The 24,201-nt window shown below is 50.8% G+C and overlaps 2 protein-coding genes across 2 annotated transcripts in view; one reads left to right on the forward strand and one right to left on the reverse strand.

Moving 5' to 3' along the window:
• Positions 1 to 24,201, forward strand: part of LOC140681477 (uncharacterized) — a 472,703-nt gene that overhangs the window by 181,491 nt on the left and 267,011 nt on the right.
• LOC140681486 (olfactory receptor 14A16-like) lies at positions 17,790 to 18,722 on the reverse strand. Its single transcript, XM_072921333.1, has one exon. The coding sequence runs from the start codon at positions 18,720 to 18,722 to the stop codon at positions 17,790 to 17,792; it is 933 nt and encodes a 310-aa protein (XP_072777434.1).

Genomic DNA, 24,201 nt, shown 5'->3' on the forward strand with positions numbered 1-24,201 from the left:
TGAAGAATGGCTGCGCAGCAAGGGACACGAAAGGGTTAAGTTGATGAGAGTGTGAGAATACGTGACTTGTAGCATGAAAACAACCTTGAGAAACAGATGTCCCCTAACAACCTTGAACATACAGATGTCTCCCTAACAACCAAGATGTAAAATTGCTTAGTATGCAGAAAGATAATCAAGTATAAAGAAACAGTAACTGCAAGGCTTATCGCAAAGAGATATATGTGTTAATAAAAAGGTAACCAATCCTGAGCTTCGCTTTTGCAATATGTATGAACTAATTAGTGCTTGTATAAAGAAACTGTAATCTACTCCAATAAACTGAGACTTGTTCATCATGACAGCATGAGACTTGTCTCCCGCGACTCTCTCACCAACATCTGGCGCCCGAACGGATGGGATCCCCCCGCCTGGATCTGTGAGACGTTTGCGTTGGGGTCGGCTCCCGCAGCTAGACGGACGGCGATTAAGCTCCACTACCTGGAGCCGCGCCCTGAGTGACCACAGCGGTGAGCTCAGCCGATACGTGCTGCCGAAGCCTGGAGGGGCTGCAACAGCGCTGATGTGAGTAATGGATAGGCAAGCAGCATATAACCCTTTCACCTCCTTTTTCAGACGGAGGCAATTTAAAGGGCTTTATTTGGATAGGGATCTCCAGGCTTCCGTACAGCTTCTCTTTCATATTCTCTCAAAGAGAGCTGAAAAGGTTAAAGAAGCCAATTTGGAACAGTTGGTTCTGTGGGCAAGAAACAAAGGCGAACTGCAAAAGCCTTCGCTGATTTTTAGTAAAATCAAATGGCAAGAGCTGGGGCAGCTGCTTTGGGACGCAGTGATAGAGGGCAGAAAAGACAAGAAAATAGTGCTTGAGCTTAGAAACAAGATACAAAAGCAAGAAAAAGTTACAGAAAGCCCTTCCTCGTTCCTTGTGGAACGGGTTGGCAGAACTAAGGCAACGGGCTGTGGTGGAGAGCAGCAGGGTGCGGCGGTGAGCACCGGCCAGCCGCCCGGGCGGACCGCAGAAGCGGCAGCGCGAAGTGGCAGCGCGGAGCGGCGGGCGCGGGGCCAGGCAGAGCGGGGCCGGCCGGCACCGAGCCTGAGGCGGCCCCGGGGTGGAGCGGACTTCGGCCGAGAGACAGAAGGCTCCTTGTTGCTGAGCAACAGCGCGAGGAGGGAGATGGGCGTTCCCGGGGGCTCGGCTGCGCTGGAGTCGGAGCAGGCGGGGCGCGGCCGCATCAGGGGCGTCTCCTCTCCCGTCCCCACAGTGACGCAGCAAGGACGGGAGCGAGACGGCACCGCCCCCTCATCTCCCCACAGCACCCAGCAATGGCGGCGGAGACGCTGCACAGCCTGATTGCCACGGTAACGACAACCCCGAGAGCAGCAGTGCCACCAATGGAGAGATTGCAACACCACAGCAAAAATTTCAACAGCATTTTTCCAATTCCTTGCAAAAGTCAGAAGACGTAATGAAAAAGTATAGCAGTACCAATTGTTTTCCAAGATACCAAGAGGGATGGACATTATGCAAATCAATGTTATTTCAAATACAATATAGATGAAAATCACTGTATAAAGATAGAAATGTTAATAATGATTTAATTGCCAAAAATGTCTCTGAAAACAAAGATTTGAGAAGAGTCAGTCAGATGGAATGTTGGCATTGAGTTCACAATTTCTGGTTTTGAGTTTTTATAGATAATAAGATAAATGATGATTGTCAAGTTTTGTAGGTAATGATAAGTAGTGATTGTTACTAATGTTATATGAATGCTTTGAAAAGATTGTCTTAAACTATTTTAAACATTTCTTGTTGATAAGTTGATCATATAATGTAAGTTGTCTGATTTTTGAGATAAGAATTATTATTAAGATGTTAAGGTATTGAGGTGTTGTTTTAATATTTACAGTCAGTTTTCATATGTTTTATTGTCTTTTTAGGTGATTGATTACAAGATGTGTTTTTTCAGGATCCTGTGTTTTTGACTTTTTAATTACTCATGTGATTTTTTTTTGTTCAATCTTCTATGCAGCTGCAATTTATCTTCTTTTACAAATTTATAGTCCAAGTTTTGGTTCAAGATTTCAGACTTCAAATTTTTAGATTTCTGAAGAAAAAGTTTGTTGTATTTAGAGAATTTTTGTCTTGAAAGAAATTTTAGACAGGTTCAATTATTTGATGGTTTGATAAATTTTTAATAATAAGTTTTTTTACTTATAACTGTTATTTCTAAGACTTTTGTTTTAAACATATCCTCCAATTAGAGTTTGAGCTCTGGCCAAGCTCTGGCTCTACGTGGATGGTGTCATTGACCCAGGTATTTCCTGCATCAAAAAGTATTCAAGTCCTTTTGGCTTGACAATTTGACCATATAGGACAGCTGAGCCTCAAAGGGAGTTTTGGAGAGACATGATCCGGACATGTTTTATCCAAATCTGTGTTGTTTTAACGTTTGTCAGCTGCGGCAGACTCTGGGATGACAATTTGATAGTGTAGCACTTGGTAACTGTGATTTTATATGTAATACTAATTGTTTATTATCTGATTGATTTTTATTTGTTGTTAGTTTCTTTACTATGTGCATTGTTTTGTTCTTGATGTTTTTTCATGTTTATAACAAAGATGTTGATATTTCCATTTCTTCATGCAAGTTTTAGGGAACAGAATTGAGAGAGGACCCTCCATTCCCTGTGGGGGTGTTGGGTTTGTTTGTGTTTTAACAGGTGCAGAATCTGGATGGATTTCAGTGAAGAATGTGGAACTTATCAATTGCAAGAGAGCAACTGATCTCTCCACAAGTGGATCAGAGGATGCACAGCAAAAGTGGATTGTGCAAAGATTTGTGTTTCACCCACAGAAGATCGTGGGCTTTGGGGATTTTTTTAATAAGTGTGTTCTTAATGATGTTATAGATGGGCAGGACAGATGCTCTTGCTGCATTGATACGAAAAGGCAGAGACAGAATTTTAAAAATAGATGAAAAAGATACCAACCCGCAGTGATAACAACGTCAACGACAACAGTTTGCCTGGAACATCCTGTGATGAATCCAGTTCTGATGAAAATTAATTTTTTAGAGTACAGAGAAATAAGTCGAAATATCAGAAGTGTGAAGTTAGATTTATCAGAAGTTAGTTTATTAGAAGTTATAGTTTATGTTTAGAATTAAGTTTGTTTCTTTCATGTTAAACAGGGCATTCAAAAACCTGAGAAATATGTGGTAGGCCTCAATGTTTTTATTAAGCAGTATTTTGGTTGTTGAAGTATCTGAAATCCTTGACATTGACAAAAAGAGAAAATATGTGGATCACTTGGGCCAAACAAACTAGGCAAGATTAATTCTGCCTGTTGTTAGCCACACCATCTAACCCCTTTTCGTACTTGTTAAATTGGAATCTCATTGGGTCCCATTGCAGAGTTCAAAACTTGGACCCGAGCTCAAATAAATCTAAATAGCACTCTGGGAGCGCAAGCTGTTGCATTTGTGCAAAACCTTAAATTTACTGACGACAGTCTTCAAGAATTTGATCTTTTGGGTTCTGTCCCAGGAAATTACTGTTTGATATTTGGATCTTATGCTACCAAACCAACTCAAGAAAATGGAAAATTTACAGATGACGACACTTGGTTGTCTCCCAGATCACCATTGTATTACGACTATTCAGAATATTGTAACAATTCGACTCAATCTGTGACACCACCAAGAGGTGGTGCAGGAAAACTGCCCCCAGGAACCTTCCTCATTTGTGGGGACCGAGCCTGGTCAGCAGTCCCTCAGAATGCTAGGGGAGGCCCATGTTATATCGGTAGGTTGACGCTTTTTGCTCCCACCATACATCAGGTTCTCGAATTGCCTCAGAAGACTCAACGAGCCAAACGCAGTGTTCTCCAAATGGACCCTAATTGTAAAGATATAGTGTCATTGTGGGGGCGTGCCTCTGTAGCAGTAGCCTCACTCTTTGCCCCAGGGGTCGCCTCATCAAAAGCACTCACACAATTGAGAACTCTAGCCTGCTGGACAGGAAAACAAATTAATATCACATCTAAATTGATAAGTGAGCTTGCTGCAGATGTAGACAATACCCGTCATGCGGTTCTACAAAACAGAGCTGCAATTGATTTCCTTCTTTTAGCACAAGGACATGGGTGCGAAGAATTTGAGGGCATGTGCTGCATTAATTTGTCTGACCATTCTCAATCGATTTATAAACAGTTAACACAATTGGAGGACAACATGAAAAAACTTACTGTAGTGGACACTCCATTTGATAATTGGCTCCATTCTTTAGGTTTTTCTGGCTGGGTCAAAGACTTAATTCGTTTTGGTATTGTACTTCTTTTTATCTTTATAGTGATTTTAATTGTTATACCGTGTTTTTTACAGTGTGTGCAAAAATTAGTTAGTCGCGCCTTCACTTCAGCCTGGGTAGCTCAAAAAGAAAAAGAGGGAATTATTGCAGCATTTTTGAGAGAAAGAGGACATGAGTTATGAGATTTGAGCTACTCCAGTCTAGGCCTCAGATTTGGGCCTTGAGGCCTTCAAGCCTCTGACGCAGTTAGAAATTCAGAGCTTGTGGCGCAGTTAGAAAATGTCTTAAGGTGTGATGGGGACCACTGGGTTGTCTGGGTGTGAATTAGTATAGGTTTTATAGTGTAAGGTGTAGGCCGTTTTAAGGGAAAGATAAACAATATTAATTTGGCAATCAGAGTGTCTTTGTTTTTGTAAACTATGTGGAAGCTTATATAAACTACCACCTTATCTTGAATAGAGGGAGAACGCTTGATTAACCACATTGGTTCAGATCTGCGTTTGTCTTGTCCAGCTTTCCGTTTTTCTGAGATTCCCTGGCTTCTAAACCCTCCCAAAAATTCCAGTTAAAATCTCCCATAAAAATTTCCCCCATAAAATCCCATATTTCTGGACTCAAGGGCTCTGACGGGAATTGGTCCCTAATCCCAATCCCATTAAATCCCATTAAAATCTCATTAAAATCCCATCAAATCTCATTAAAATCCTATAGGATCCCATTAAAACCCCAGAAGATCCCACTGAAATCCCATAAAACCTCTCTGAAATCCCACAAGTCCCCTCAGTCCCTCAGGTTCTGGGGTCACTCCCGGGCTGTGGGCTGGGGATCGGGGCCATTCCGGGCTGTGGGGCCATTCCTTGGGGAATTCCCAAATTTGGGGCCATTCCTGGGGCCGGGATCATGCCACGGGGGGGGGTGGGGGGGGTGGTGTAGGGCGGTTGCCCCCCAGGTGTGGCTGAGGAGAGACCCCAGCACACCCCAAACCATGAATGATTACCCTAAATTACCCCAAAATTACCAAGAATAGCCCCAAAATAACCCCCAAATTACCCTGAATAATGCCAAAAATATCCATGCCAACCCCAAAATTGCCCCAAATGACCCCAAAGGCACATAAAGAACTCAAAGAACTCAAATTTCCCCCAAATTCCATCTAAATACCCCCAAGTTCTCACAAAATGCCCAGGAACGATCCCAAATTCCCTGGAATGATCCTAAATTCCCCAAACTCCCCCTGGAACCAGTTTCCAAATCCCCATGAATGGTCCCAGAATCCCCCCCACATCCCCCAGGAGCAATCCCAAAATCCCATAAACCAATCCCAAATCCCCATAACCGATCCCAAATTCTGGGCACTCAAGGGCACTGCCCCCTGTGCCCTAATCCCAAATCCCACCAACCCATCCCAAAATCCCATGGAATGACCCCAAATCCCCTGGAACCACCCCCAAATCTCCCCAAAATGATCCCATAATCCCATAAAACAATCCCAAACACCCTGTCATGATCCAAAATCCCCTAAATGAATTCCAAATGCTCTTGGACTGATCCCAAAATGCCCTGGGAACAATCTCAAATCCCATAAAACAATCTCAAAATTCCCTACAGCCATCCCAAATCCCCTAAACCAACCCCAAATCCCCGTGGCACTGACTGGCATTGCCCCCTGCACCCCGATCCCAATCCCAAATGCCATAAATTATCCCAAATGCCATAAAACAATCCCATAAATCCCCTGGCACTGACAGGTACTACCCCCTGCACCCCAATCCCAAATCTCATAAATGATCTCAAATCTCATAAATGATTCCATATCCCATAAATAATCCCAAATCCCATAAACTATCCCATCAAATCCCCTGTGCCCCAACTCCGATCCCAAAATCCCACAAATGGCCCCAAATCTCATGAGTGATCCCAAATTCTATAAATTACCCGAATCCCAAAAATGACCCGAAATCCCATAAAGGATTCCAAATTCCATGAAATTACCCCAATCCCAAAAATGAACCCAAATACCATACAGGATCCCAAATCCCATGAAATGAACCCAATCCCATCAATGACCCCAATCCCATGGATGACCCAAATCCCATGGATGACCCAAATCCCATGGATGACCCCAGTCCCATCAACGACCCCAATCCCATGGATGACCCCAATCCCATCAATGACCCCAGTCCCATCAATGACCCCAATCCCATGGATGACCCCAGTCCCATCAATGACCCAAATCCCATGGATGACCCCAGTCCCATCAATGACCCCAATCCCATGGATGACCCCAGTCCCATCAATGACCGCAATCCCACCAATGACCCCAATCCCACCAATGACCCCAATCCCATCCCACATTCCCTGGCACTCACGGGTGCTGCCCCCGCACTCCGGCCCCGCTCTCTGTGGGGCCGGGGCCTCTCCCCCTTGGCTCTGCACTTGTCCCATCCGCGCTCCGCTCCCGCTCCTGCCCCACCAACACTCCCTGCGGATCTGAGGCTTTCTGAGAGGCTTGGGGGAATTCAGAGGGGATCTGGGCAGGATTTGGAGCTGAGGGGTTTCTGGGGGGAATTTTGAGGGATTTGGGAGAGTTCCAAGAAAGATTTTGGGGTTTTCCAAGGGATTTTCAGGGATTCTGAGGGATTTGTGGAGGCTCCAGACAGGATTTGGGGCAGTTCCAAAAGCAATTAGGGACGTTATTTAGGGATTTTGGGAAGTCCTAGAAGGAATTTGGGGAATTTCAGCGGCATTTTGAGGGAATTTAGAGGAATTTGGGAGGTTCCAACAGGGATTTGGGGTCATTCCCAGGGGATTGGGGGTGGATTTCTGGCTGGATTTACATTTCTTCCCCAGATTTCAGGCCTTTTCCCAAAATTTCATGTTTTTCCAAGAATTTTTGGATTTTCCCCTGTATTTGGGTCTCACCGTGGGGTAGAAGGGGAAGGTTTGGGAGATTCAGGGTGAATTCTGGGGCTTCCTGGCTGGATTTGGGTGTTTTCCATGGGATTTCGGGTGGGTTTCCAATTGAATTTTGGGGGTTTTTTCCCCAGAATTTCAGGATTTTTCCCAAAATTTGGCTCTTTTCCTCAGGATTCTGCTCTCACCAAGGGTTTTTCCTAATAGTGGAAGCTTTGGGGGGTTCTAACATGGAGACTGGGTTTTAGGTTTTTTCCCAAGGACTTTGGATTTTTTTCCCCCAGATTTTCAGGATTGTTCCCAAAATTCAAGGACCTCTACTCTGATTTCTCTCTCATCATGGACTTGTCATAGAAGGGGAAACTTTGAGGGGTTCCTGGTTGGATTTTGGGGATATTTGAGGCTGCATTTTGGACTTTTTCCCCAGGAATTCAGGATTTTTCCCAGGAATTCAGGGTTTTTTCCCGGAATTCCAGGATTTTCCCCCAGCACTTCTGTCTCACCATGGCCTTGTCATAGAAGAGAAGCTTTGGGGTGTTCAGGGTGAATTTGGAGGGATTCCAAGTTGGATTTTGGGGATATCTGAGGCCAGAATTTGGCGATTTTTCCCAGAATTCCAGTTCTTTCCCCAATGTCAGAACTCCCCCAGTCTCTGTCTCACCACATGTTTGCCGCAGGAGGGGAAGCCCTGCAGGGAGCGCAGGGCGTTGGTGCCGCTGCTCAGCTCCTTGAAGGTGACTGCGCCACAGCAAAATGTCCAAAATCTGCCCAAACCGCGAGGAAACGGCGCAGAGGGACTTCTCCAGCCCTGGGGACACCCAGGGGACAGCCTGAGCCCCTGGGGACACCCACGGACACTCTCAGAGCCCCCAGGACCCCCCAGCCCCCCGTCCTTCTGGATCTCCTGGTTCCGGCTGCTGATGGAGATGCTGGGCTGGGGCCGGGGGTCCTGCACCGCCAGGGCCAGGACCCCTCTGTGGGGACAGGGCGGCTTCAGGGGGCGTCTGGGGGGCTGTGACCCATTCACCCCCTGGCACCCCCTTTGGGTGCCCCCAGAGCCCCAAATCCCAGACCCACCTAAACCCCTCAATTACCCTCAGATCCCCCCACTTTACCTCAAAATTGACCCAGACCCACCTGAGACTGCCCAAATCCTATCGGACTCCCCCAAATCCCCCTCAGACCCCTGAATCCTCCCTAAACCCTATGAAATCCCCTCAGACCCCCCAAATTCCCCTCAGATTCCCACAGTTCCTCTCACAACCCCCCAAAATCTCCTCAGACTCTCCAATTCCCCTCAGATCCCCCTAAACCCACCTGAGAACGCTCCAGACCCTCTCAAGCTCCCCCCAAAGCTCCCTAAACCCCCTCAGACCCACCAAAGCCCCTTCAGAACTCCGCATTGCCCCCAAACCCACCGCACACCGCCCTATTTCCTGTCAATCCCCCCCAAAATCCCCAATTTCCCCCAGACCTGCCCCAAACCCCCCCAGTTTCCCCGGGCCCACCTCAGCTCCTCCTCAGCCGCGCTCCCCTCACAGTTTCCCGCCTCCGCCGCGCGCCCGGGCTCCCCAGCCAATCGCGGCGCGCCCCGTGCCGAACCAACCAATCACCGTGCGGCTCCCCTCAGCAGCGCCCGCCTCCCCGCGCCGCTGCAGCCAATCAGAGGGAGCCGGGAGCGGGCTCAGGTGGGCCCTGCGGGCGGCGCTGCCCAGAGCGGGGAAGGCGCGGGGAGAGGCGGAGCTGCGGGAGCTGCTGGGGCGGCACCGCTGGGGAGGGGGGTCCGCACAGGGGCTGGGGCTGGGGGGGCTGGGGAGGGGTCCTGGGGGGATCGGGGCCTTTGGGGAGGGATCCGGGGGAGTTTCGGGAGGGATCTGGGGGGTCCTGGATGGGGTTTTGGGAGGGGTCTGGGGGTCCTGGGGGATGGGTCTTGGGGGGGTCTTAGGAGGTCTGGGGTGGGTCCGCAGAGGTTTTGGGGAGGGGTCTGGGGGGTCCTGGAAGGGTCTTGGGTTGGGGATCCTGAGGGGTCCTGGAGGTGTCAGGGAGAGTTTGGGGCGGGGTCTTGGGGCATTGTGGGGGGACTTGGGGGGTGGGGATGGGTCCTGAGAAGGGCCTGGAGGGAGGGTCTTGGGAGGGTCCTGGGGGAGAGTTTGGGGAGCGGTTTGGGGGGTCCTGGGGGCGTCCTAGGAGTTTTTGGAGGTTTTGGGGAGGGGCTTTGGAGGGTCTGGAAGGGTTCTGGGAGAGGGTCTGGGGAGGGTTGGGGTTTTTTGGGAGAGGTCCTGGGGAGATCTGGGAAGGGGCTGGGGGGTCCCAGGTTGGGTTTAGGGAGGGGTCTGGAGGGTCCTGGAAGGGTCCTGGGTGGGGTCTTGGGAAGGGTCTGGGGGGGTCTCTTGGGACATCCTGGGCTGAGCTCGACTGGGGTCTGGGGGCTTTCAGGGGGTCCTGGGCCAACCCTGGGGGGGCTCTGGGAGGGTTTGGGGTTCCTGGAGGGGATTCGGGGGAGATTTGGGGGTCCCGGGGCTTCCCAGGCCCATCCTGAACCGGGGTCTGGAGGTTTTGGAAGGACGGGGCACAACAGGGGTGTCATGGTTTGACACGGGAAGAGAAATTTTTTTTGGAAGGAAGAGGTCCATCCAGTTAGGGGTCAGGTTTGGATACTGACACTTGGGGTGACCAATTGAAGGTGGACACGCCTCTGAGAACACAGAGGGGTTAAAAGAGGAATTCCCAGGAGGTCTCATCCCTCTTTGGTTCCGGTCACCGCAAGGTACGGACCTCCCCTGCCCAGCCCAGGCTGGGTGGGGGAGGGGAGCCATGCGGCCTGCAGAGGTAGGCCAGGGGGTGAAAGATCGGAACCAGCTGGGCCAGCTCCTGCGGACGGAAGGGTGAAGAACATCTGGGATGTCTTTGTTCCCCCTCCCCTAAGCCAGAGGGAAAAGAGATAGAGAGCCAGCAGACACCTGGGAGTTTGCCGGCGGAGGAGAAGGAGAAGGGGGGGAAGATGCCCAGCGTGGGAGACTGGAGAAGGAGTCCTGGGCTGAGATTGCAGCCGTCCGGGGAGTCCAGGAATTTTAACCCTTTCCTGTGAAATGAAGGCTTTATGAAATATTACTCCTCCTGAATTTGAAGGAAAGAGAGACAGCCTGAAACCTCAGATGTTCAGAGAAGAAGGTTGGGGGGAGATGATGGAGTGCCTTTTGGCTGGACTCTGCTTGTTTACCATAGACTGAACCACTCCTTCTTTCAAGAGGGACTGCATTTTAGGGGGATGCATTGGTGAGCCAAGAGACCTTCTTCAGCAACTACCAGTTTTGGAATGGACAGAGAGAGCTGAGGAGGGTGTGAGGATGCCCTCCATCTTCAGAAAAGAAGAGAAGGAGATCTCTGTCTTTTGAACCCTCAGCCCCAGGGGAAAATGGGGGGGACTCTAGTCCCGAATTGTGATACTGGACTGTTGTTCCTGGTGGTCCTTGGCAAAGCATCCTTAAAGGGGCCCTATAAGCAGTCTCTGTCCATGCACGGTGGTGAGAGCACTGTGACATGGAGAGGAGAGTGTCACACTGGCCGGTCTGGGCGGTGCCACGTGTGACATTGGAAACACAAGAGGTGGCAGCTGTGTTTCCTGGGGGTCTGTGGTGCAAGGGGGACTCCTCTCTTCCCTGATGGACTCAGTATTGATTATATTGAAGGGTGAAAACTTGATTAAGGATCCAAATGGGTCTCGCTGTGGTTTGGTGGAGTTGGGTGGTGGGAGGAGGAAAGTTTTGGAAGGTTTTCATTTTGAATGTTGTGTGGTTTTTTTTCTTTCTTTCCTTTCTTTTCCTTTTATAGTAGTAGTAGTAGTAGTGTAATAAAGTTTTTCCTTTGTTATTAAGTTTGGCCTGCTTTGCTCTGTTCTTGATGACATTTCACAGCATTTCATTGGTAGGTAGTATTTTCATGGGGCGCTGGCATTGTGCCAGCGTCAAACCGTGACAACCAACAAGTCTGTTTGACCTTGTCTTCCTGAGAGCTGGCTCTCACCTGCCTTCAAATACTGAGGCTCTGTGCTTTCCTTCCTGTGGAAAAGAACCATCCCTCTTGCACAGGCAACCATGGCCAAAATTGGTACTTTTCCTCCAAAATTCCCTATATGCAAGGGTTTCTCCCAGACAAAAGCTGCCAGGACAGACTGCTCTGGCTGGCCTTGGCCTCTGGTGGTCTCCCTGTTCTGCCCTGCAACACTGGGGCTCTGCCCTTTCCTTCCTATGAAAAACAATCGTCTTTCTTCTTCATCCTTCATCCATCTCCCTCTTTTGGCCAGGTGTCCATGGCCAAAATTGGGATTCTACCTCCAGAAGTCCGATAGTCAAAGATTGCTCCTACACAAAAGCTGCCATGACAGACAGGTCTGGCTGGCCTTGGCCTCCTTAGGGGGAGCTCTCACCTGCCTTCCAAACACAGGGGATCCATGCTTCCCCTCCTATGGAAAAGAACTGGCCTTCTCCTCCAGGCACAAATGGCTGAAATTTGATTCAACATTCACAATTCCAAATATCCAAGGGTTGGTCACAGACAAACCTGCCAGGACAGACAGTTCTGTCTGGCCTTGGCCTCCGGTGACTGCAGAGTTCATCAGACCCTGAAACACAGGGGCTCTGTGCTTTCCTTTCTGTGGAGACCATTGTGACACTGTGGGGCCTTGTGGAACCCAAGGGCCATTGTCACCCTGCGGGGCCTCATGGAAGGAAGGGGCCACACTTCAGAAGCAAGCAGAACATTGGGACACTGCAGAGTGCCATGAAACCAAGGGAACATGGAACAGGTCTGGCTGGCTTGGCCTCCCAGGGGCCACCTGACAGGTCCAGCTGATCTTGGAACGTGGAGGGCTGCATCTCATCAGCCCCTGGAGAAGTGGGGCTCTGTGCTTTCCTTCTTATGGAAAAGAACCATCCATGTTTCCAGGTGTCCACAGCCAAAATTTATACTCCCCCTGAAAAATTCCCTATATGCAAGGGTAATCCCACCCAAAATCTGCCAGGACAGACAGCTCTGGCTGGCCTTGGCCTCTGGTGGTCACCTCTCATCTCAAGGAAGCCCTGAGGAATGTATTTGAGCGGGTTTGGCAGCTGGAACATTAATGAGTGTCTTGTCCTTTGAAAAACTCAGATGCTCTTCTGATCATATGTGTATTTTTTTCCCCTCATTGTGCATCAAGCATGAAATACAATTTTCAGCTAAAAATATTATTCTTATTACTCCCCCAGTGTTATCTGGTGCAAAACATCTCATCTAATGGCTGTAGGTCACCTGTGTCAGCAAAACCAAGAAAGAGTCCAGCAGGAATGATTTGTCTCTGCTCCCATCTGTCACATCTCCTCTGGAGCTGCAGGTGCAGCCCCAGCACTTGGGAGGGCTCAGGGGGTCACCAGCTCAGCTCCCACACAGAGAACTTGTGGACCTTGGATGATCTTCCTGCTCCTGCCCGCTCAGCCAGGCTGAGATGGACACTGATGGTTCCTGTGCCAGGCTCTCCCAGCCCAGCCCAGCTCCCTGCAAGCTCTGCCAGCTGCCCTGAGCTCTGGGCAGCACCAAGGGCCTCTCCCCAGCACAGCCCAGCCGGCTCTGGCCCCACAGCTCTGCTCAGGCCCGGCTGCTCTGGGAATGGAGCAGCTGAGGAATGGAGTCACATCCAAGGGTGTCCCCAGGGCTCAGGACTGGGGCCAGGTCAGTGAAATCTCTTTATTGCTGATCTGGACGAGGCCATCGAGGGCACCCTCAGTCAGTTCCAGGTGAGCCCAGGCTGGGTGGGAGTGTGGCTGTGCTGGAGGGCAGGAAGCTCTGCAGAGGGATCTGGACAGGCAGGAGCCATGGGCCCAGGCCAATGGGATGAGGTTCACCAAGGCCAAGGACCGGGTCCTGCCCTGGGCTCACAACCACCCCAAATCCCTGGCTGTGCCCTGGCCCTGATCCCCACAGCCTGTCCTGTTTCCTTCATCCCTGCATTGCCAGGGACTTTCTGGGACAAGGGAGCTCTGCTCTGGGGATGGAGGGAGCTCCAAGTGCCACCACTGGAGTGGGAACCACAACTCACCAGGTTTGTGCCCTTTGGGGGTCAGGAACTGGTGAGACTCAGAGGCACAGAAAGTTTCTCTTCATGGCCAACAGACCAATCGTTGAACAGGACACAATTTAATAACAATCATGCTCTTCCCTGAGCTATGTGCAACGTCCCAGAAGTGTCTAATGAGTCCAGCATCCCCAAATGATTTCCAAATGAAAATTTACTTCTGAAAACATGATTCTGTCATAGATATAAACTGAATTAAATTTTTGTATCAGGATGCTCATCCTGGGGTGGGGGTAAAGCAGCTCAAACAATTCCCAGTTTGCAGAGCTGTCAGTGGTGGGTGGAGAAGAGGGTCAGGCTGCTTTTGGGTTTTGTCTCCCACCAGGCCCCCCGGTGAAGAGCCTGGCTCTGTGTTCTCCATCCCCTCCTCACTGGCACTGCCAGGCTGGCATGAGGAGCCCCTCAGCCTTCCCTGCTCCGGGCTGGACAAGCCCAGCTCCCTCAGCCTCTGCTCACAGCCCAAGGGCTCCAGCCTCACCTTGGAGGCCCTTCCCTAACCCTGCTCCAGCTGCCAGACATCTTTCCTGCCCTGGGGAACCCACCCCAGGCCACAGGGACCTGGATAATCCACGTCCTTGATGTCCTGGTCACACAGCCCTGGCTCCTTTTCCCCATGTCAGGCTCTGGGGTGGATCCTGTGGAACATCCTTTGGTGGAGGCTGTGGCTCCAGGGGGACCAGGGGGATACCGGGGGACAGGGACCCTGCTGGGCATGAACAGCATTGGACTTGTTGGGAGAAACTGTGAGGGGGAGCTGGGGCAGAGTGACCAACCCAGTGACCTCACAGAGCCCTCCTGGGATGTCACACAGCCCCTCTGTGATGTCACAGCCCATTCTCTAATGTCACACAGGTGGTCTCTGATGCCACAATCCATTCTGTGGTGTCACAGATCTGCCCTGTAATGTCAGAGCAAAATCTGTGATGTCACGGTCTGCTCTATGATGTCAGAGCTCTGTCCTGTGATGTCACAGCCAGCTCTGATGTTACAGGAAAAGTCTAGGATGCCATAGCTGCTCGATGACCTCACATAACCCACTCTGTGATGTCATAGCCCACTCTGTGACCTCATGTTTCCAGATGATAAATTTTCTCCCTGAGGTGAGCAACACCTGGAGCTTTTTCTCCAAAACCCCAGGCCCATGGAAACCACACAGTGCCCATTGTGGGAGAAAGGGAACTGGAAGTTCACCAGCCTCAGTGTCCTGCCAGCTCAGCCAGGCCCACAGGAACATTGGAGTCCATGACCACCAGGGACCACCAGAGAGACCCCCAGGACAGAAGAACACATGGGTAAAGGGGAGGGGAAATGTGTTTTAATTCTGGGGAAATGACTATCAGATGTGTGTTTAGTCCAGGACAATCAATGAATACATGTGCAAAATACAGAATATGAACAGAAACTTTCCTGCACTCAGCATGCTCGGCTTTTGGAGGAACTGTCCCCTGTGCATCCCGCTGAATAAAGAATGCTGCTTCTTAATGCTGCACTGGTGTTAAGGAGTTTTCTGTTTTACCGAATTTTTGGTAACACTGCACTCCCAAGAAAAGCTCTGTCTCCTGCTGCTCACAAACAGAGAAGGGCTGGTGGCAGATGTGGGGGTCGGAGGCTGCCTGGGGCACAGGGACCATGAAATAATCAAGTTTTCAATGTTCTGTGAAAGAAGGAGGGGCAGCAACAAAACTGGAATTGGGAAGGGCAGACTTTGGCCTATTTAGGATGCTGATTTGGGGAGTACCGAAACAGGTACTGATTTTTTTAATGGGAAACAGCCCTTAAAAACAAAGGGGTCCAGGGATGATGGACACATTTCAGGAAAGTAATCTTAAGGGGAAAGGAGCAGCCTGTCCCAGTGTGGCAAAAGATGAGGTGGTGAGGAAAATGACTGTCCTGGCTGCCCATGGAGCTTTTGTGGGAACTCAGGGGAAGGAAGAAGGTGCATTAACTTTGGATAGAAGGTCAGTCAACTTAGCAAGAGTTTAAGGATGTTGTATGAATAAATTCATAGCAAAACATGGGATAAGGAGAACCTCTACTCTTTATTGGATCCAGTGGAAAATATAGTAACTAAACATAAAGAAAAGGTTGAGCTACTTAACACCTTGTTTGTATCAATTTTCAATATATGGACAGGTTGTCCTCAGGACAAGAGTTCTCCTGAGCTGGTAGATGGGCACAGGGAGCAGAACAGCCCCCTGTAATCCAGGAGGAAGCAGCTGGTGACCTGCTGAGCCACTCAGATGCTCACAGGTGTATGGGATGGGATGGGATCCATCCTAGGGGCATGAGGGAGCTGGTGGATGAGCTCCCCAAGCTGCTCCCCATCATTTACCATCAGTCCTGGCTCACCAGGGAGGTGCCAGAGCACTGGAGGTGCCAGTGGGAGCCCATCCCCAAGAAGGGCTGGAAGGAGGATCTGGGGAACTCCAGGCCTGTCAGCCTGACCTCGGTGCCCAGCAAGGTTATGGAACAGATCACCTTGAGTGCCACCACAGGGCACCCACAGGATGGCCGAGGGGTCAGAGCCAGCCAGCGTGGATTTAAGAGGGGCAGGTCCTGCCTGAGCACCCTGATCTCCTTTTATAACCAGGTGACCCACCTGTGGATGTGGGAAAGGCTGTGGATGTGTCCATCTGGACTTCAGCAAAGCCTTGGACACTGTCTCTGACAGCATTCCCTGGAAAAGCTGCAGCCCACGGCTTGGGCAGGTTCCCTCCTGGCTGGGAGATGGAAGAGCTGGCTGGAGGCTGGGCCCAGAGAGGGGTGGGGATGGTGCTGCACCCAGCTGGTGTCCAGTCCCTGGTGCTGTCCCCAGGGATCTGTGTTGGGCCCAGTCCTGTTTAACATCTTCACCGATGATCTGGGGGAGGGGATCGAGCCCACCATCCCCAAATTTGCAGGTGACACCAAGCTGGGTGTGAGTGTGGATCTGCTGGAGGGCAGGACAAGAAGACACAGCCTTCAGCTGCACCAGGGGAGGTTTAGGCTGGACAAGAGGAAGAAGTTCTTCACAGAAAGGGTGAGTGGGCATTGGAATGGGCAGGCCAGGGGGGAGGTGGCAGAGTCACTGTCCCTCTCCAGTGGCACTCAGTGGCGTGGTCTGGGTGACAAGGCGGTATTAGGGCATTGGTTGGACTTGATGATCCCAAAGGTCTTTTCCAGCCTATTTGATTCTGTCATTCTGTGATGATTGGGACACTCTGGGGCCATTGTGACCCTGCAGGGCCTGGTGGAACTAAGAGGACCATGGTGACACTGTGCAGCCCCATAGAACCAGGGCTCCATTGTGGTGCTCTGGGGCCCAATGGAACCAGGGAGTCCCCGTGACACTGGGTCCTGGTGGAACCACAGAGGCCATTGTGACACTGTGGGGCCTCATGGAACCAAGGGGACATTGTGACACTGCAGGACCTTGTGTAACCAAGGGGCCACTGTGACACTCTGGGGCCTCCAGGAATCTGGAAGGCCACTGTGACACTGTGTGGCCTCGTGGACACAAGGAATCCATTGTGACACTGAGGGCACTTGTGGAACCACAGAGAGCATTGTGACAGTGTGGGACCTCATGTGACCATGGGGCCTTTGTGACACCCTGGGGCCCCATGGAATCGAGGGGCCTCTGTGAAACTGCGGCACCAACGAGAACATTGTGACACTGTGAAGCCCCATGGAACCAAGGAGTCCATTGTCACATTTTGGGGCCCCATGGAACCAAGGAGACCAGTGTGACAGTGCAGGGCCTGGTGTAACCAAAGGGACATTGTGACACTGAAGGGACACATGGAACCAAGGACATCTTTGCAGATGACACCAAGCTGGGTGTGACTGTTGATCTGCTGGAGGGTAGGAGGGCTCTGCACAGGGCCCTGGCCAGGCTGGATCCAGGGCCCAAACCCAACAAGGTGAGGTTTAACAAGTCCAAGTGCCGGGTCCTGCACTTTGGCCACAACAACCCCTGGAGCGCTACAGGCTGGGGACAGAGGGGCTGGACAGCAGCCAGGCAGAAAGGGACCTGCAGGGACTGATGGACAGCAGGCTGGACATGAGCCACCAGTGTGCCCAGGTGGCCAAGAAGGCCAATGGCTCCTGGCCTGGATCAGGAATGGTGTGGCAAGCAGGAGCAGAGCTGCTGTGCCAGCACTGATCTGCCCCCAGCTCTGCACACAGACATTGCTGCTGCAGCTCCAGAGAAGGCGACAAAAGGGCATCTCTGGAGAAAACTCTGTTGGGATATCCTTTATTTCCTTTAAAGTCACTGAGAGTGCAGCCCCTCATTGACACAGTCTGTGGGCACAGGGAAGGTGGAGAGAATCAAAAAGAGAAATGGCACAAACCATGTGATTTCATTGTGGACAAGATTAAAATAGTAAAACAAAGAAAAAAAGCCTCCAAACAGAAACCAAATAGAAGTATCAAAGATGACTTTTATTACAATGATTTGCAGAAATTGGCCAGCAGTTTAATGTTCCTGAAAGCATCCAGTCATCAGTGTCCACACTGCAGCCTTGAGCTCCTGGTTCCTCAGGCTGTAGATGAGGGGGTTCAGGGCTGGAGGCACCACCGAGTACGGAACTGACAGGGCCAGATCCAGGGATGGGGAGGAGATGGAGGGAGGCTTCAGGTAAGCAAATATGCCAGTGCTGACAAACAGGGAGACCACAGCCAGGTGAGGGAGGCAGGTGGAAAAGGCTTTGTGCTGTCCCTGCTCAGAGGGGATCCTCAGTACGACCCTGAAGATCTGCACATAGGAGAAAACTATGAACACAAAACAACCAAATCCTAAACACACACTAATAAGAAGAAGCCCAAATTTCCTGAGGTAGGATTTGGAGCAGGAGAGCTTGAGGATCTGGGGGATTTCACAGAAGAACTGGCCCAGGGCATTGCCGTGGCACAGGGGCAGGGAAAATGTATTGGCTGTGTGCAGCAGAGCATTGAGAAAGGCACTGGCCCAGGCAGCTGCTGCCATGTGGGCACAAGCTCTGCTGCCCAGGAGGGTCCCGTAGTGCAGGGGTTTGCAGATGGACACGTAGCGGTCGTAGCACATGATAGTCAGGAGGGCAAGCTCTGTTCCAAGAAAGAAGATAAGCAGAAAAACTTGAGCAGCACATCCTGTGTAGGAGATGTTCCTGGTGTCCCAGAGGGAATTGTGCATGGCTTTGGGGACAGTGGTGCAGATGGAGCCCAGGTCGCTGAGGGCCAGGTTGAGCAGGAAGAAGAACATGGGCGTGTGCAGGTGGTGGCCGCAGGCTACGGTGCTGATGATGAGGCCGTTGCCCAGGAGGGCAGCCAGGGAGATGCCCAGGAAGAGGCAGAAGTGCAGGAGCTGCAGCTGCCGCGTGTCTGCCAGTGCCAGCAGGAGGAAGTGGCTGATGGAGCTGCTGTTGGACATTTGCTGTGGCTGCACATGGGCACCTGTTCATGGAGAAAGGAGAGGGACAAGTCAGGAGAGGCTGCTTGGAGCCAAACCTGGGCCATTCCCTGCAGCCTGTCCTGCTGGGACTCACCCACCCTTGTTCCTGCTCTGGGAAAACCTTCACGCAGGTCCCTGCCTGAGCTCCAGTTGTGCTGGCTGAGTGTGCCAGGAGCAGCCAGGCCTGTGCGTGGGGGCTCTCGAGGAGCCATCCCTGCCCTGCTGCCCTGGGTTTGTTGCCATGTGGCAGAGGGACAAGCCTGGATATTTAGGAGCTGGGCCCTGCAAAGGTGATACTGCTGCTGTCCAGGGCTGAGGAGTGGCTGAAGGCCCTTTGGGAGGCTCCCAGCAGAGAGACTGACCACCCAAAGTCACAGTTCTGGAGTCTCTGTAAATGTTCAAACATTCCTTTGATGATCCTGTGTGTCCCTTTCTGATCAGAATGTTCTGTGATTCTGGGATTACAATTCCTGTGCTGCTTCTCTCATCCCCCTGTTCTTTGAAATCAAAAAAGAAAAAAACCCTCCTTGCAACAGTGTTAAAACAATAAAGGAAAAACCAGACCTTTATTTGAAGCTTCCAGGTGTCCCAGTGGGGATGAGGAACAATCAAACCCTGATTTCAGCAATTCATTAAGGTTGATTAATTAGGATATTTAACAGGAACGTCCTATAGGAGATTCAGTTGCTCCAGTTACACACCCCTGGCTCAACCCATTGGAGTAGGTCCAAGGATTTCTTTGCCCAGCTTTTTCTTATCACTGCTCACATTCAAAAACCAAAATGTTGTTCTTGTAGGTCCTCTTCCTGATAATAAGACTATACAGAATTTCAGGAATGAATTTAGACAGTAGCTTATTGTTCTAAAATCTAAGAAAAAGGTTAGGAAATGTACTAGAGTTAATTAAGGATTATAATTATGTTAACTATATAATGATAGTTTAAAATAGTTAATTAAAAGTTTAATAGAGTTAGGTAAGGATTATAGTTTTATAACTATATCATAGTAATTTACAGAACTGTGAATATATGACAAATATATGAAAAGCAAAAATCATTTTGTCATCACCCCAACATTTCCACCCTGCTCCAAGCAGGAAATTGAAAACACTCTCAGGAAAGCTCCTGACCTTTACAGCAATCCCAGGCTTACCTTCTTTGGGAAGTGCCCTCCGGAGCTGTGCCCAGGCTAGTCTGGAGCTGGGAGCAGCCCTGCCCCACCCAGCCCCTCTCAGCAGCAGCACCTGCCCTGCTCAGGGTGGCTCCTTCCCCCCACAGCTCCTGGCCAGCGCTGGGAGCAGCTCCAGGGCCGGCTGAGAGCTGTCCCTGGCAGGCAGCAGAGTCCTGGCCCAGCACAGCGCCCTGGGCTGCAGGACCCTGCTCTGCAGGACAGCCCTGGGCACCCCTGGCTGCTCTGCACAGGAGATGAGCAGAGAATGCACTCACAGGGTCTGTGGGCATTGGGATGTTCCAGCTTTAGGAGATCTCTCCAGGAGCTGCAGCTGCATTGTCCTGCAGCCAGAGGTTCCTGTGCCAAGGGCTGGCAGTGATTCTGCCCCAGGCACTTCTCAGCCCCTTCCCAGCCCTGACTGATTGAAGCTCTCTGTGCCTCTGTGCTGTGCCCGGGCTGGCTGCAGGCAGTGCCCCAGCCCTGCTGGGCTGGGAGAAGAGCTGCTCAGCAAGAGAAATGTGCTTTTGAAGCTCTGCTTGGTTACCAGGATCACCCTCTGTGCCAGGAGCCCGGCCCAGCTCAGCAGCACAGACACAGCACAAGGACTTTAATGACCCTCTGGGGCTTTGTGCTCAGGCCCTGAACATCAGGCCCTGAGAGGGAGCTGCAGAAACCTCTCCAGAACTCCAAGTCACAATCCAACTCCAAAGTTTCTTGGACTTTTAATGGGTCCCACTGAGGGACACGACTGAGAAAGTGTCCCCAGGCCCCAGGCAGAGCAGAGAACTGGAGGCACTGATGATAGGTGGGGACAAAGAGAAGCCAAGTCTTGGTGCCCTGGGGCACAGCAGGGTCTGTGCCACCAAGGGCTGGGAGGAGACACCTTGTCCTGAGGCCCTGGGGCCTCCTGGCACAGCCCCAGCCAGGCTGGGCACTGTCAGCCCCTGGTCCTGCCCTCAGCATCCCTCCCTAGCCCACATCCCAGTGGCCTCAAGGATCTGCTGGAAGGAGTCCCTGGGGAGCCTTGGTCAGGAATGGCCCTGGGGGCTCCTTCATGCTCCCAGGGACTGCAGGTTCTTCAAAGGACTTTGGCTTTGGCTTTTGCCTTGGAGTCTCTGAGAGGTTTGTGCAATCCTGGCCTCCAATTATCTGCTGTAATTAGTCCCTGGAGAGGCTTTGTCAGTAACAACACTCAGTGGGGCTCATTAATGCTTCAAGGTACTTCAGTTCTTTTAAGGTACTTGGTGTTTCCCTTTTGATCCAGACTCTGTGTGAGGTTTGTGCAATCATGGCCCCAATTATCTGCTTTAATGAGTCCCTTGAGAGCTTTGTGCTGACATTCATTGGAGCTCATTAATACTTTTAGATACTCAACTTTTTTCACGTACTTTGGATTTTACTTCGCACACTGAGAGTTTTTTGTGCCATTTTGAATCTCTGAGAGGATTTTGTGCCATCCTGGTCTCCAGTTCTCTCCTCCAAAGAGTCCATAAGGAGCCTTTGTTGGGGATGGACCTCAGTGGGACCCATTAATGCATTGAGACATTTTGGGGTTTTGCTCTTGATTTTAACTCCTGGAAAGTTTTGTGCAATCTCCTCTCAGGCCCCGAGGTTCCAGGGCTCAGCTCCAAATTGCACCATGGGGCTCATTAGGATCAAGGAAGTTCTGACAAACCATGGCTCTGCCTTGATTTCCCTCTGCTCTTGTGCCGTTCATCAGGAAGTTTCTGTAGTGGTTTTGGTTCACCATTTTGAGATTTCTTGGGCAATGCATCAATTAGTGTGGTGGGTTTAGTGATGTCTAATTACCAGTGCACACAAAATAATATACTTACTCATGTCCTGCTGTGAGGTAGGATAAGGAGAAAGGGAAAGTGGGATCAAAACTTTAAAAGAGCATAAAGAAAAGTTTATTAGCAGTAACTAAAAGAAAGAGTAATAAGAATCAGCACAAAACTTTCAGAACACTCTTCTTCTCCCCACAACTTTTTCTTCCTTATTGACAACGTAAGGAGACAAAACCCAAAATTTTCAGCCAGTCTACCACCTCTAGAATAGTCCTTCTTCACTTCACTTAGGGAGAGGAGTCTCTTTTTCTTGCTATGGAGACTTCTCCATAAGGAAACAGTTCTCTTGTGGCTCTCAAGTTCCATGAATAGCAGCCACTCGGAAAAAATGTAATAGTGAAATCCCTGCCATTTTTTCACAGCTTTTCCCACAGCTGTGTTTATGGGCCATGTCAACTTCTGGGGTATTAGTTTAAAGATGAGCTGTTCAAGACCAGAGGTTCTCTTCAACTGCTTCTGAAATCATCTCTGGGAACAGAGGTCTTCTTCTCTCCCTGAGGGCACAGGGTCTCATCATTCTTCTCTCTTTCTCTGTTCAGACTTCTCATAGGATCTCAGCTACTTCAACATTTGCTTACTTTAGCATGGAGGCCTTTGCTGAAACAAGTCATCTCCCCATACTTTTCAATGCCTTATAGGGAAAAAGAGAGTCTGATGTATCAATGACATCCTTCTCCATAGCTTTAGCAGAGGATTTCAGCCCCAAGATTAAGGCATCTCCTCATCCCTCCCATCTGGGACTCAACCTCCTCTTCATTGACCTCGGTGTCTTCTGTGTGCCTGCCCTGTGTCCTTTTCTCTCACTGGAGGGAGGATGGCAGCACTGACAGAGTCAATATCTGCCCGGGGCTGCAGATGGTTCCGTGAGCCCGGCTGGGCTCAGTGGCCAATTCTAATTTTGGCCATGGTTCCTGGACATGAAGACCAGTTCTTTTCCATAGGAATGGAGGAACAGAGCCCCACTGTTTTAGGGGCAAATGAGAGGTCACCACCAGAGGACAAGGCCAGCCAGAGCTGCCAGATTCTGTTCTTAGAGATACCCTTGAATATAGGAAATTTTTTAGGCAGAGTGTCAGTTTTGGCAAGCGGCATCAGAAAAGACGGACGGTTCTTTTCCATACAAAGGAGAGCACGGAGCCCCATTGCTCCAGGAGCTGATAAGAGGCAGGCATTGACATCCCAAGATCAGCCAGACCTGTCAGGTGGTCCCTGGCAGGCCAAGCCAGCCAGACCTATTCCATGTTCCCTCAGTTCCATGGGGCACCACAGTGTCCCAATGGTCCCTTGCTTCCAGGAGGCCCTGAGGTGTCACAATGCCCCCTTGGTGACACCAGGCCCTGAAGGGTCCCAGTGGTCTCCATGGTTCCATCAGGCCCCACAGAGTCATAATGGTCTCTGGGTCCATGAAGCCCCGCGGTGTCACCATGGCCCCTTGGTTCCATGGGCTCCAGTGGTGCCACAATGATCCCCTTGGCTCCATGAGGTGCCCACAGTGTCACAGTGATCTCCATGGGAAGGAAAGAACCGAGCCCCAGTGTGGCAAGGGCAGCCACCAGAGGCCAAGGCCAGCCAGGCTTGATGGTACTGGCAGGTTCTGTCGGGGAGCAACCACTGGATATAGGGAATTTTAGAGGTGGAGTCCCACTTTCAGACATGGACACCCGGAGTTGAATGATGGTTTTTTTTCCAAAGGAAGGAAAGAACAGAACACCGGTGTTGAGGGGCAGATGAAAGGCTGCCATCAGAGGTCTAGGCCAGCCAGACCTCTTGGCCCTGGTAGCTTTTGTCTGAAAGCAACCCTTGGATATAGGGAAATTGGGAGGTGGAGCCCCAATTTTGGCCATTTCTGTGTAGATAAGAAGGAGAGTTCTTTTCCATAGGAAGGAAAGCACAGAGACCACGTGTTTCAAAGGCAGAAGAAGAAAGAGGTGGCTCCTGGGACGCTCAGCCAACAAGACCTGTTCTTCCTGGCAGGTTTTGTAATGGAGGAATTCTTGGATACATGGAATTTGGGAGGAGGAATCTCAGTTTTGACCACAGTCACCTTGAGAAGGACAACTATTTACATTGGAAGGAAAGCACCAAGCCCCAGTGTTTCAAAAGCAGATGAGATGCATCTCTCAAGAGGCCAAGGGCACCCAGACCTGTCTGTCCTGGCAGCTTTCACTTGGGAGCAATCCTTGGATGTATGGAGTTTTGGAGGGGGAATCCCAATTTTGGCCATGGAACCCTGGAGGAGAAGGACAGTTCTCTCCCATGGGAAGGAAAGCCCAGAGCCCCAGGGCTTCAGGGGCAGATGAGAAGCAGCCCTCAACATGCCAAGGTCAGCCAGACCTGTCAGGTGGTCCCCAGGAGGCCCAGCCAGCCAGACCTGTTCCATGTTCCCTTGGTTCCGTGGGACCCCACAGTGTCACAAGGATCTCCTTGGTTCCATGAGGCCC

The sequence above is a fragment of the Taeniopygia guttata genome, chromosome 36 (genome assembly GCF_048771995.1).
Source record: "Taeniopygia guttata chromosome 36, bTaeGut7.mat, whole genome shotgun sequence".
NCBI lineage: Eukaryota > Metazoa > Chordata > Aves > Passeriformes > Estrildidae > Taeniopygia > Taeniopygia guttata.

What these genes read in the sequence shown, in the direction of transcription:
- LOC140681486 (XM_072921333.1), bottom strand. Translation starts at nt 18,722, where the DNA reads ATGTCCAACAGCAGCTCCATCAGCCACTTCCTCCTGCTGGCACTGGCA.